The 14,198-nt window shown below is 35.1% G+C and overlaps 1 protein-coding gene across 1 annotated transcript in view; it reads right to left on the minus strand.

Annotated features, from left to right (window-relative positions):
• Positions 1 to 14,198, minus strand: part of AMMECR1 (AMMECR nuclear protein 1) — a 109,623-nt gene that overhangs the window by 18,104 nt on the left and 77,321 nt on the right. Inside the window, exon 4 of the mRNA XM_074835313.1 lies at positions 1,441 to 1,555. Within this exon, the coding sequence (XP_074691414.1) occupies positions 1,441 to 1,555 (115 nt within the window). The remainder of the gene's footprint in view (positions 1 to 1,440; positions 1,556 to 14,198) is intronic.

Below are 14,198 nucleotides of genomic sequence, written 5' to 3' on the forward strand. Positions count from 1 at the left end.
TTAATAAATGAAATTAAATTGAAAACATCACAAAGGTTATTACCAGAAGTCAACCTAGTAAAATAGAAAAATTCCACCGTTTTGAATTCTGACTTCTAGCGTGGTTTAGTATTAACAGCCTAACTACAGTTTTGATTACTTGAAAACATTGTTTGAAGTACTCTAATGGCTCAGTGACAAGACAAACTACTTCTCTGAAAAAAGCTTCTTGTTGAGAATGCACACACAGTTTCAGCTAAGATTTATTTTTGGACTGACATTACATAAAAAATGAATAATTCTGATTATGGTGAAAATGTTGATAAACCCCAAAGGAAACTTACATTCATCTCACTCAGAATTATATATCAGAAGGTAAGAAGCCCTTGTCATTATAAGGTGAACAGGAAATGCATTTTTAATACATTTTCAGCTACTGTAAAATTAATAATGCTGAGATTACTGATGGAGACCACCATTCTGATACAGTAGGGCCTCTTTACCATTTTAACAACAAATGAAATTTCTATTCAGTATACATTTGTTATGTGTGAATACAACAGAAAGCCTCTTTTTCTCTTAAGAAATCCTAAATATTTTGTAGGGCTAAGTCATTATTAAAGAGAAATATTGTAACTTGTGTGGTTTCTCTGGCACTGTAACGTGTCTGCTATCATATATGACAATTTCAAAATGGTTTTTTTCATGTCCACTCACATATAGACTTAAAGCGCAACACAACATACTGAGATGAGAAGTTCATCTTAAGTCCACTAACTTGTTTTTAGCAAGTATCTAATACCAAATAATTTGGGAAGAATACAGAATAACACGTCCTTCAGTATACCTTCCCAGAAAAAAAATTAAAAGCAGCATTTTCTTCTTAATCTCTTTTATGCTGCTGTTCCAAGAGAATGCATGCAGGTTTCCTAGAACCTAACAATTAAAATACATTCAGCTCCATGCGTAAGTAGCAAAGAAAAACAAGAGCAATGATTTACTTGGCCTCATGATATAAGGGCTTTATGGGGTCTGTGCAGGCCACTCACTCTGAAAGTAAAGAAAGTTTTGGGAAAGATAAATGGCTCACTCCCACAAGCTAAATAAAACAGCTTATTTTGAGATTGCAATTTTTTGCAGTACCTATCTTCAGAAGCATACATCAGACTACTAACGTTCATACTGGAACATCCTCTTTCCAGAATCAATGGACTGATCTACCATGTTTCTGTAGTTGGCGGGCAAGAATACAACTTTATTCCATTTTCACGGCTCAGACTTTTAAGGTGATGACAGTTTTATCAAAAGGATATCTTGAATCTATGCACAAAATTATGCATATAGAGTGCAAACCAGTGACAACTACATTAAATATATGCAGATAATTTCATTGGTGTGACTTCTGTTATAGATGTTCATGGTATCAAAGTAATTTTCTTAAGAGATATTTGAAATCCTTACCTCCCAGTCCATGTAGTCACATACATCTTCAAAGTTAGTGAGTAGAGACACTGAGCAGAAAAGCCGTGGCAGCTCATCCCTCGTCATTGGGGGGAAACGACTATCTTTAAGGGCACTGTTGAAGACAAAACAGAATTTCAAGGGATTTTTTTTGTTTTGTTTGTTTGGTTTTTAGTTAAGTTCAAGGATCTAATGAATCAACTGAAAAGTATAAAGGACAAAAAAAAATCCTGATGAAATGATGATCAGTTTGATAATCCAGTTGCCAGTGTAACACACCGACCAACATTCCCAAGTTTTTCCTTAGGCATTTCTTTCAGTTCTTGGCTGGCCAGTCAGGTGGTATTCTGACGGTCATTACTTCCTGAGCTGATTTTGCTAATGTGACAATATTATTAGTAAAGCAGCAGAAAGTTTTTGGAAAAAGTTACAAAAGCAATAGCTCTTCTACTTGCAATTTAGTAAACCCCTTTCAAAAAGGATTAAATTTATACAACATAGAGGGGGAAATTCTATAGCCTGCAATAATCAAACATGTAATATAGTAATCAAACTGTAGAACTTAATTATTCAGTGAAAAAAAATACTAACAAGCAGAATATTCTCAAAAAAAGAATAATATTCATGCTTACTGGCAAAGGTGAATATAAAAAGGCAAAAATATCCAAGAGCTCTACAGACCTGTAAACCTACAGGACTCGAAGACATTCTGCAAAGCAGAGGTAATGATTAGTAACGGGGAAGCTTACAAACAGCTAAGCTAATCCTGAGGCTAACATACCTTTCTACAGATAGACATACACCTAATGGGATAAAATTCAATACAGACAGGAGCTATTTGTGCACATTCCAGCACACTTTGAAAAACCCAGCAGTTAACAGACAACAAGCACTACCATGAGTAAGAACATTTGTAAAAACCTACTTGCACAAGTTTCGTTAAGAACCAGATAAATTGGAAAAGGGAAAGTTAGAGTATGGTATCTCATAATTTTTTATTCTCTTAATGTTTGAAATATGACGTATGAATACAAACATGCTAATCTCCAACAAAAACAATGATGTGCCAACTGAGTTTTTTGATGAGTAAAGAGAATTTAAGAGACCTACTAAAGTACTGTGAAGTTCTTCACATCTCACTGTTGCATCTAACAATTAGATTGTTCTTATTCATTTTACTTGGTGTACAGCCGGTGGTTGCCATTAGCTGATATAATTACAGACATGGCCATGGTGTTTAGAAGTCTCTGTATCAGGTACCACCATTTTATATAGAGTACTATAACTTTATTAAAGTAGACCAAATAAGGATGCATAAGAAAAAAAAATAATTAAAGTTTAGCTAAAGGAAATCATCATATGTGTAACCAGAAATAGCTTCCCATCATGAATTAATACCATACACTGAAGAGTTAAAATAGAACATTTGTTTTTCTGGGGCGGGGGGAAGGCCTGCTTTTTTCCCAGATATGCTACAATTACAAAAAAGAACACAGTACTGGAATTTAGACTAGAAATCCTTCTCCAAGCTTTGTTATTTTTACATTACAAAATAGGTCAGAAATATAGATTTTCATTATGAAGACAAATCCACTATATAATTAAGTAACAGTCAGTGGGCCTACACTCCCATTATTTAGGAGTAATTCTAGGCAACCCCAGGTTAAGTTGCCACAGATGTGAGAGATGTTGGGACAGTACCTAGCCAAGATAAATCTTTTGACATTTATGTAGTATAAGCAGGCCTACACAGACCTGTGAAGAACTGGGAACACTGAGGATATTTAAAGTGTAATGGCTGTGATATTTAACTAATGACTTTCACTGAAGATGTATCAAGAGATGATGTTGTCCAAGATTTTGTTGATGGGATTTGCAAAGCTAGCTTTGTAACTGCTGGGAACCAGGCCAAGTTATCACCCTCCATTGCCTGGTGTTTTGGAGCAACATCAGATATCAACACATATAGCCACAGCATGATAGCAACCTACAAAAATACGAACAGCTAATTCAGCCTTTATATCCCTCCACACGGGGAAAAAACTACGTATGTAAAGGGAGGATACTCTGTACACATAGACACCTCAAACCAGAAGTCCATGTAGCCTAGTATTAAGTAGTAACAAACAGCAGTGAGCAAAATGAATGAATTAGGAGTACTTTCCTGGAATACTCTCCGGGAATCCAGCTGTTTAGAGCTTAGGTATTTTGAGCCACAGATGGTGTCTGCACTTAAAAGCTCTTCACGGGTTTATTTAATAAGTGCATGCATACACGCTTTTAATGTTTTACCCCACCTGTTACTAAAAACTGAAAAATTATGTTCCAAAACCCCACAATCCTTTTAAAATCCATTGCTACTACAAGTTTGGTTCTATGCAAATTTCTTGTTTTCCTGAGGTATGCCGTACCTCTATCATATAACCAATCTATTTGAATATACTACTGAAAAGCACTCAGAGACAAGCATTATTTCATTAACAAACAACAAATTCCATTATCTTAGAAAACAACTGTATGCACGGATATTGCCAATACTTGTTTAAACCTGTTTTTTCATAATTTATGCAACAGCCTTACCATGCAAAACATTTCCCATATTGTAAGAATTGCCAACCTTCAAAAAACTTTTTTTTTTGGTACAACTTGATACTAGGAGTTTATCTAACCTACAACTCCCCTTCCCAACGCTGCCAAAATGCACTTGGGAATTTCAACTTTTTGAAGCAAAAGTTGTCTACTATGGGTATAAGCCATGTAACCAATAATGTTAGCAGTAAAAGTCTCAGGCAAATTCCCACTCGCTGAAGATCTGCTGCACTGGCATTACTAGATGAGAAACCATTCTTAATTTAACATACTTTTAAGTTGTACAAAAACAAACATCATACAATGCACGTGTAAGCCACATCTCAGCTAGTCTACTCAACCACTGAGCTAATAATCTGGAACAAGATGGGTGAAGCATGACAAATCTGAATATTGATAAAAAGCTGAGATATAAAAGCTTCAGGTGAACACAGTGGAAGCAGAAAGGCTCACAAAGGCATGCAAACCTCAGGCATATACAGCAAACAAAGTAGCTCAGTTTTAGTGAAAGCAGAGCAATGCAGTGAACACCGCATACTTACTAGCAAGCTTAGCTGGCTGATTCCACATTATTCAATAATATGACACACAAATACCTTGCTTTCATGTAACTACTCATGATAATTAAAATATTGTTTATCAAATGATAGTGACATTTCAACTATACCTAGTTCCTTCAGAACTGCTAGATGCTATTTTAACTGTACAGCCTACTGGAAAACTGCTCAACACCTCCATGACTATACACATCTGTGCACGTATCCGGTATTAGAACTCATGCTGCTAATGGTAAGTGAGATGTCTGGCAGAATAAGATCAGAGAGATTTGAGTAACAGTATCTGGCACCATTGTGACTGGTCAATATTGCTGCTATTCTACTCCTTACCCCGTCTCCAGATGCCATATTATGATTTGTTTTCATCTTTCAAAACAGCTTTGTCTCTGTTGTTACATAAGTAAAACGAAAATTTACCTGGAGAAATTTGTGTTGACAAGCAATCAGCAATTGTAACAAAACATACTGAAGGGAGATACCAGTAAGAAAACATTTATTTGTACTGGTTAGCTACACATGAAATATTCTGTCTGCTAATGCAAAATTTATGAAACTAAAATAGTCCAGCAATTATATTAGGTGCCATTTTTAGAAGAATTAGTTTAAAACTTAATATACTACTTTAAAACATCATGTACTACTTTAAAACTAGGAAACATTTACCTTTTAAGTGCTGTATACTAGAGTTATCAGCCATCTTCTCAATCATTCTTTTATTACTACCATAGTTGAAACTCTAAAGTAAGTTCCAGGTATTTTTTGAAAACCCAAGAGCAGACCAGCTTCATATCATCTCTTCACAGATTAACTGTTTTCATTTTTATATTTTTTAATGCTTGGTTAGCAGGAGACATATGTCATTAGAGATGCTTCCCTTTGGAACTCAGCCATTATCCTTAAGCCTAAACTGCATCTCTGCGGGCAGTGAATACATCACCATCTACTGACTGTTCTTACGATGTCAGTACAAGCGGATGGTATCCAGCAGAGTTCCTCAAGGGCAGCTCTCCACACTGTACAAAATCGAAGCTCTCAGCGGTTAATGGACTGGTATCACCCTCAGAAACGTCAGCAGATCTCAATACTTACCAAGGATAAAAAAGTTTGCATGAGCTTTTACTTTTCTTGTGCCTGTTCTGGGAAGAAAGGATACCAGTTTCTAGAGGCAGCAGGTTGGCACCTACCATGCACCTCATACACTCTACAAAGATGTATGTATGTAAATTCAGACTTTTGCCTCACTTGTCATGTTAGTATGCCTCTTGGTGACCAATTCAAAGCCAGCATAAGATAGAGACAAGATAACATATGCTTGTTTTCCTCAAAAGCTTGTTAATGTATAATTGTGTGTTGGCATTCTTGATTAGTAGAGGAGACTTTGTTCTGTCTATTTGATGGAAGCATTATTTTTGTGGTATCAGAATGTGATTTTACAATCTCATTCAATGCTATATTCTTCTGTTAATTCTTCCGTTAGAAAGACAAAAAGATTCTTATGGAACAAAATCTTGCATATTAGATACCAGGTTTAAAAAAATATTAACTCCACAATTTTTCTGTTAAACTTAGAATTAAGGAAGGGTAAGTGGAAATAATTAGTAAAATAAGTTTGAAAAATTAGGCAGAGTTCAAAACTACTTTTAAAGAAAAAAACACCCTAATTTTAAAAGCATTTTCTAAACCATCTGTTCTTTATTCCTCAATGCCCACAACTAATTTACATGTATTGCTGCTGACTAAGTGGAAGTACATGGTAGTGAAGAGTTGAAAAGAAGCAGTGCCAAGCAAGGGGAATTCTAGCTGGCCAATAAAAGGACATTAGTTTTTCCACGTGGAGTTCTGCTCCGCATTAAAAGTGAAGCAGGCAAAGTCAAGATTGAATCCTGTTCAAAGAAAACTATTTTTAGATACAAAATGCATGCACACACACACACAGCCTTTCTAATTAAATATTTATGCGGTCTTGGGTGTCCTAAGATCAAGTAATTGCCAGTCAAGAAAAAAACAAAACAAAGTGTTACTTGACTATCAGTTTTTCTTCAGCTGAGCCATGCTACACAAATCTCAGCTTCTCCTCAAATGAAGTTTATTCAGCCATAAGCTCTCCAGAAGTGTTTTTCAATAATTTAATTTTCCATGTACCACTCCTTCTTGTATTTGGGATATAGAAAAGCTTGCAAACACTTCAAAGACACTGAAAATATTTAAAGGAAAGGAAATTTTTCAAAGTATTTTGAGTTACCATGTCAAACAGCATGAAGTTTAGCAAAAAATAAAATGAAGGTTTATATTCCTTAAGTTTTCTATAAAATACCACCAGAGAAGCTCTTGGAATCATCAGAAATAATAGTACGAGCAGGTGACCCAAAATGCAATACAGCATTGTGTTGTCCATCTGTAATTTCTGTAGGCTATAAAAATGCTTTTTTTAAAAAAAAGTCAGTCTTTAAGAACCTATGGTTCTTAAATGTGATGCAGCAGATGGGTAACAAACAGTAGGACACAAATTGGGGAAATAAGAAATAGTAATGGAGATACATTACTCAGTTTAGAAGTTCCTGAAAATCTTTGTGACTGAATTTAAAGGATTCTTTAAATAAGTTTGACAGCATATAAGCATCAAAAATAGTAAAGAAGGATTTAGGTGTAGATGAATGAAGGTATTAAATGAATTAAACTCTTAATATTTTATTGTTTGTTATTTAATGATAACTATCAACAATGAAATTTCTCACTGAACCTCTTTTCTGGGGACAGTCACATCTACAGACCCACACTGTATAGACAGTTTAGGCAAAATTGGATAAAATTTTGTACATTACTGGAAATTACTTTGAGGGCTTAAACATGACACAGGGGAAGGAGATGCAAAGGGAACTGTCAAACACTGGGCATGATATAAGTAATACTCACTTTTATAGGAAGTGTAAATGAGGCAGAGACATTAAGTGACTCATGCAATTTAGGAGGCTTGCACAGTGAGTCAGTGACAGAATCAAGAATAGAATCCAAGATCCCCGACTCCTAAAAATCTACTTTTTATGACAGCCTCTCTTTTACAATCTGCTCAGCCTACCATGTAGAAACATAGCTCCCAGAGGATTAATCAAAATAGAACTGATAAATTTAATCAAATTAATCCAATTAAAAAAAATTCCCATTATTTTTTCAGTTCAGTCTGCTAGTCAGTTTTCTCTTAACCAGGTTCTGATATTAAACACAGCTAAACCAAACCATAATTTTTTGGCATCTATACGACTCTTCAAATATCATCAGTTGAGTTACGAAAAATAGGCTAAAGATGTAATTTTACAAAATATTGCTCTCTTCTAATAAACAGTACATTGGCACTACTTTTAGATGGTAGGCAAAGGATTTAAATTCTATCTGCTCTGAAAACCCCTTTTCATTTAGCTCAGTAAATATAACCCTGAGATTCTTGATTCTTTCACTAAGTGTGCTTAGCAGAATTACTTTAGAAAATGCATTTAACAAAGAAGTGTCCCTATGTCAATAAACTGAGCCCAAAGGGCCTAGATACTGTTCTTCAACTAATCCAAAACATCCTGAAATTAATGAGTGGCAAACTCACCGGATTTTAGATAACAGCAAAGAGATGACAGCAACAAGAGATACTTGGTGCCAGGATTTCAGAAAAAAATGGCAATATTTATTGGTTTTTTCCATTGTTGGGTTACTGTAGTACTGGGTACTACAGTGAAGTTAGTTAAGATTTTAACTTTTTCATTCAGTAACTTCAATAGGAAGAAATTAAGGAACACTTAGGCAGATCACCAGTATTTTCCTAATGAAAATCAGCTATCATAACTCAGTTTGGCAGAGACCAGAAAAAACCAGCAGCTTCCAAGTCACGATCTGCAATTAATTTTTAAGCCAGAAAAACAGGCCAGAGTGTGCTCTTTTTTCAGAAAGTGAAATTATTATGAATAAAATTCTCCTCGCTTCCAGCATAAGAGATCAGACATCCTAACACAACCCACATGACAGCCTTCTAACAACTCTTATTTATGACCAGCAGAGTTTTGCCAACTTAAATGGAGATTTCACGGAGTGATTTACATGCATCATCAAAATCACATGAATGCAAGGAAAAAGAATTTATTTATATTGTCTTTTTGGGGGGTTTTTTTTTGGTCAGACTGGAAAAATTTCCAGGAAACAAAACAACTGTGAATGACGTGTTTTTCCTGAACCCTCCCTTACATTTGGGAGACAGAAAGGGAAAGAACAACATTTATACTTCCTGCACATTATGTTGCTAAGTGGCAGTCACAGGGTAAAAAAAGATATACACAGTTGTTGACATTTGGCACAAAAATACTTCTCTGAAGTTCTTAGCCTATTTTATTATCACAGTGCAGCAGGTAATGGCAACAGTGTTTCAGGTGGAAGAAATAAAATACTGATCTGGTGGTTTGGCTGTTCAATTATTTTTTTTTTTAACTCCACAAAACTGAAGTATGCCAGAAAGTCTCTCTCCCATTCTCTGTCTGGATTCAGACATGTAGTTTAATAGGAAGAAGGAATATTCTGATACTCTATTTTAGACAGTTATTTTAGCTTTGAAAAGAATACCATTTCTCAAAAAGACAACTCAGAGCACGTACATAAATTGTTTAGAAAGGCTCATCAGAAAAGGCAACCTCCACTTATTGACTATGTAAGACAATTAAGTCTCTATTTTAGGTAGCCAGAGGTGCCTAAAATAAGCTGTCTACATGTCCTCCAAAATGCCTTAACTCTCTAATAAGTGTGGAAATTGTTAGCAGTGTGGAAATTGTTAATTGGTTAATATCAGCAAGGCTGCAGTTACAGGACACAATACACTAAGCCAGCAAACACATCAGGTTGGTTTGAATTTACCAAGAGTCATTCAGCGTTTGTTTTTTTTTTTTAAAAAACTACACAGGATTGGATATTGTCAGACTTCTTGCAGATGGCATAACAATGCTATAGAAGACAATATATTGATTAATACATAATATCTATTAAGAGTAGACCCAGAAATGAAAAGAGACAACAAAAAATTTACAGTGTTCTATTTCAAACATTTTCCTAAGAGAATACTTAGGTTTGTTCACAAAATCCTGAAGGTCAAACCAATATACCAAGTTTTTATTACCAGTTTCAAATTGCTGAGTGACAAGGAAGAAAAGACTGTGCAAAAGAAGAACCATCTACTAGAGAGAGAGAAACCATTATTTGCCAACTTCAACAGCTTCCTAAGCTCTTCTCCCAGTCAGGTAACAGTGACAACAGGGACAAGAATTTTTTTTTTTTTAATTCAGATGTCAAAAGATCTAAAAACTTTATCTTTACGGAGTTTGCTAAAGTCAAGACACCTAAACTTCTTGGTTGGTAAAATTATTCATCTAAATCTAAGACATGCTAAAAAAACCAGAAAAAATGGCAAGGTTCTGAATCAACGCTGCAGCTTCCTGCACAACAAGGCAGGGGTAATTCCCATCTCCCCACACAGGACACCACCATTTCTGTATTCCATGACAAAGATGCCAGGCTATGGTGTGTGTTAATACTAATGCTGTGCAAGCCACCTCAAAATGGTTTATGGTGTGGAACAAAACAGAAGTGGCTGTTACTGGTGATGACAGAACCTAGCAAAACCTTAATAGTCCCATTAAGTGGGGATTGCTTTCAATAAGAAAGCTGAAAAAAAATAAGATATTGTAACACAGGTAAAGTTAACAAAAGCTGTACTAAAAATTTATGTATTTATGGCTGTAAATTAGAGATTTTTGTCAACACTTCATCATTGAACTGGAAATTCTTGAAAGATGCATTTATAAAAATATTAACTTAAATATTCGTCAAATACATGGGGGGGGGGGGGGGGAGTAATTCAGGTATTTTGTTTGGAGTACTCCTGAAAACTGAACAGAGACAATTACAGTATACTGCATTCAACTGTTTCCCCATTGTTGCTTATTTCAGTTGTACATGTAGTATTTTTTACCACCTGTTCCTCATGCTATGTGAACCCATCGATTCTGCATTTGTGCAGAAGCAGTTCCATTAGATAGCAGGCAATACAAGTCACTAAAGCATCACAGCATGTAGGCAAAGGGTTACAGAAATCCTAAAAAATTTCTTTAACGCATACTGAGTTTGATATTGACTGCAGTCACAAGTGGAAAATGATTTAATGGCTTCAATTATATTCTTAACAATATTTTTGTGCGTATTGTGCCACCCATGCACGCAATTAAAAAGCAAACCATACTGGTATTGCTGATAAGGTTCTGGGACCTTGTTGTTCTTCCCCAAACAAGTTCACCAGTTGCTTAAATCAACAAAAGAGGTATTTACAGATTATTTCTAGGGGTACTTAAAATTTCCAAACAAATCCTTATTTTAGCCTTGACTTCTTACTCTGGCTCTCTTGACTCATGGTACATGCACAGATCAACTCCACAGCACATACGGAATGACTAACATGGTCTGGGACGCTTCAGAGTGAATCTGCAGTCAGTGTGAGTATCTGCTAAGACATGGAACTGATGTGCACCTGCATAATGACCTCTGTCTGAAACTCCTAGGGATTTAACTACTGCTGGTTCTTCTGTTGGTACATACCAGACGAAAGCAATCAAACTCCTCACTTACACACCATTTCAAAATTTCTCATAAGAAAGCTCATAACCATGGAAGCTGTAAAAGCTAAGGCTTCCATAAATTTAAACAGAGCTTTTTAGCAGAAAAAAAGAATAAATATGTTTTTCCCACTGCTCTGACAATTACCCAGAAAAATATTCCATCACACTCTGGATTCTTCCAAATAAACCCAGTTCATCATTATACCACAATAATGTTACATTGTGTGGACATAGTGCCTGAAATTAATTTATCTTTCTTACTGCTATAATGTATCAAGGAAATGTAATTTATGGAGAGATCCTTAAAGTTTAGGAGAATTTTGTGAACCTGTTCCTATGGCCTTCAAGTGAAAAAGTGTGACCACAAAAGTTGCAGCTCCTGCAATCTGCTCCCATCAGAAAATATAATGCAGTTAGAATGGGGAAAAAAAAAAAATCCACGAAGTAATATTGTAGTTTCCTGATTACATTAATAAGAGTCAAGTTTCTATGGCTCCAACTTCCTTACTGTTTCCTGAAGTCAGAAATCTTACACTATATCACTTCTGTGGTTTTAAAGTACTTACTTTACATACTTTTTTCACATTGAAGAAAAAAGAGCAAACAAGTTAAAAGACTCTGCATTTTTCTCATACTGTTTTAATCTTGCATGGCATTTAGGGATCATTTTGCATTATTATACAATATGTCCTATTACACTGAAAAAAAAAATTAACCTAACTCTAAGATGTAGCAGAGCTTCAGTAACAGTTCAGAGATATACCTGCACAAAGGTATGCTAAATCCAAAGGCTTCACGTAACAGGTCAGTAAATGAGAGGTACAGCGTACAGAAAATTACAATGCGAAGTGTGCGATTACTGCGCATTTGCCCAGGTGTAGCAAAAAAGCTGTATTTCTATGTTCCATACACTCCATACTTCCAGAACTGAACAAAGTCAGTTCAGAATATCCATGCAAAGTAGTTGTCTGGACTCTGAATTGCTCAGCATGGACCTTGAACAGTCTACAGGGGAACATAAGGTAAAGCAGCTGTATGCAGTAGTTTCTTCGTAGGTGGCAGCTTCTTTTCTGCCTTTTCTGGTATTGTCCCTCACCTCTCCCTACATCTATCATCACACTGGGATAAATGAGGACAATGGAATTCAAAAAGGCGTGACAATTTTTCTGTCATACTCCTGAAAACATTCAGGAAGCTGGAAGGTGTCAATTGCCATGGAAATGTCCTGGTTTGATACAGAAAAAGCAAACCCACAGCACTTAAAACAATCTCACAATATAACACAGTAAGCTTGTCACAGTCATTCCAGATGCTTATTTAAAAATTGAATAACAAAACTGACCAGGGTTTGGTGTGTAGGTTTTTGTTTTGTGAACACATAACAACAGACTAGTCAGAAAACTAACAGAACTCCAACTGGACTAAATTATAATGTCACTAAAGGGCTCTCCAGCAGATGGCAAAGTTTAGATAATTAACAAAAATTAACTGCTCAATTACATTTGGAACTGTACAGCTTGAGCAACACTAACCACTCAAATCCCTAGTTGCATAAAAAGAAGCCTCTAGAATTCTTTACATCTCCAGCAAGTCTCTCAATATTGACCCAAGATCACCATTTTATTCCAAAACACATACTGAAGTCAAGACAAAAGTCTTATTGCTGAATTCAACCCTCATTTAATCAATTCACAAAATATTACTCCCCTCTAAAGATGCCTTCAGGTCATAACTTTAAAAAAAAGTACAAGTTAACATGAAATATTTTTAATTCTTTATGAACTTTAAAAAGCCTCATCTTAAGCACATATGGAAAAGTATGTTCCTAAATGTCTCAGCAGTGCAATGATATATAAATAGATGAATATAATTTACATGTTCAATTTCCTGCAGCTTGAAAAAAGGGTTTATTTTTATTATACTGTTGAAAGTCTGGAATGAGAGAGTACTTCATTTTGTCAGTATTTCTTTTGTCACCGGAAATACTATAAACTGTATTTTTATATAAAAATATGTAGTTGAATTTTTGTTAGTTGTCAATATGATTCACTTTAAAACCAAGACAGTAAATGCTGGGGATGGAATTTTACAATTAAGCTCAATTTTGATACAGTTTGTCACAAATGCAGAAGCTATGTTTTATGATCAGGACTTTGAAACCACAATGATGGACAAATTTTTTATATATATATATATATATATATATATAAAGTCAGGTTAACAATAAGGAAAACAAAAGTCATGGTAGAATATGCAGTAACTGAATTGAGAAGGAAAGGATCATATTCACTTACTTGAGGTGTTGCATTAAGTGTTTCATAGAAGAAGATTGACAATAAAATATTCTGAAATATGAAGGTATTGATGAATATAGTGTGATAAATGAAATGAAAGGTAACAGAATCCAGTCTTGAAAGTCTTGAACAAGTGTATAAATTTGAGAATAACCCAATGTCCACGCTGTCTTACAGACTGGAACATGACCAGTCCTAATACAGGGCACTGAATAATATCCAGGCTTGTTTCCTAAGATATGTGTTTCATTGATATTGCAACTCAAACTGGGATTATGTTTAAACCAGCTGCTTTTTATCTAAGTGAAATCTCTTACACATACTGCAAGTACATCTGCAAAGAGATGCAAATCTGAGTGCTGTCAGTGTAAAGGTTGGTATATGAGCTCATGGCATCTTACTAATTCTCAGTGTTTTTATAAATATAGTAAAAAAGACAGGCACAAGATTAATCCTTTGTGGCATATCGTATGTAACAAGACCTCAGGGTAAGAACTAGCCACTCCTTATTTCATGAGAATTTTAGTTTCTAGACACTTAATCCTGCTATCATCTTAGAACTGCTGCATCAGGACAAAACTTAATTCCTTATTTAAGGCAACAAACAAGGTTTCTCAACATTATTTTTGTTAATTTTGTGCATGTGTAGGTTTTTACTTCATACAGGAATCTCATTAACAGGT

This window comes from Strix aluco, chromosome 10, assembly GCF_031877795.1.
Source record: "Strix aluco isolate bStrAlu1 chromosome 10, bStrAlu1.hap1, whole genome shotgun sequence".
NCBI classification, from domain to species: domain Eukaryota; kingdom Metazoa; phylum Chordata; class Aves; order Strigiformes; family Strigidae; genus Strix; species Strix aluco.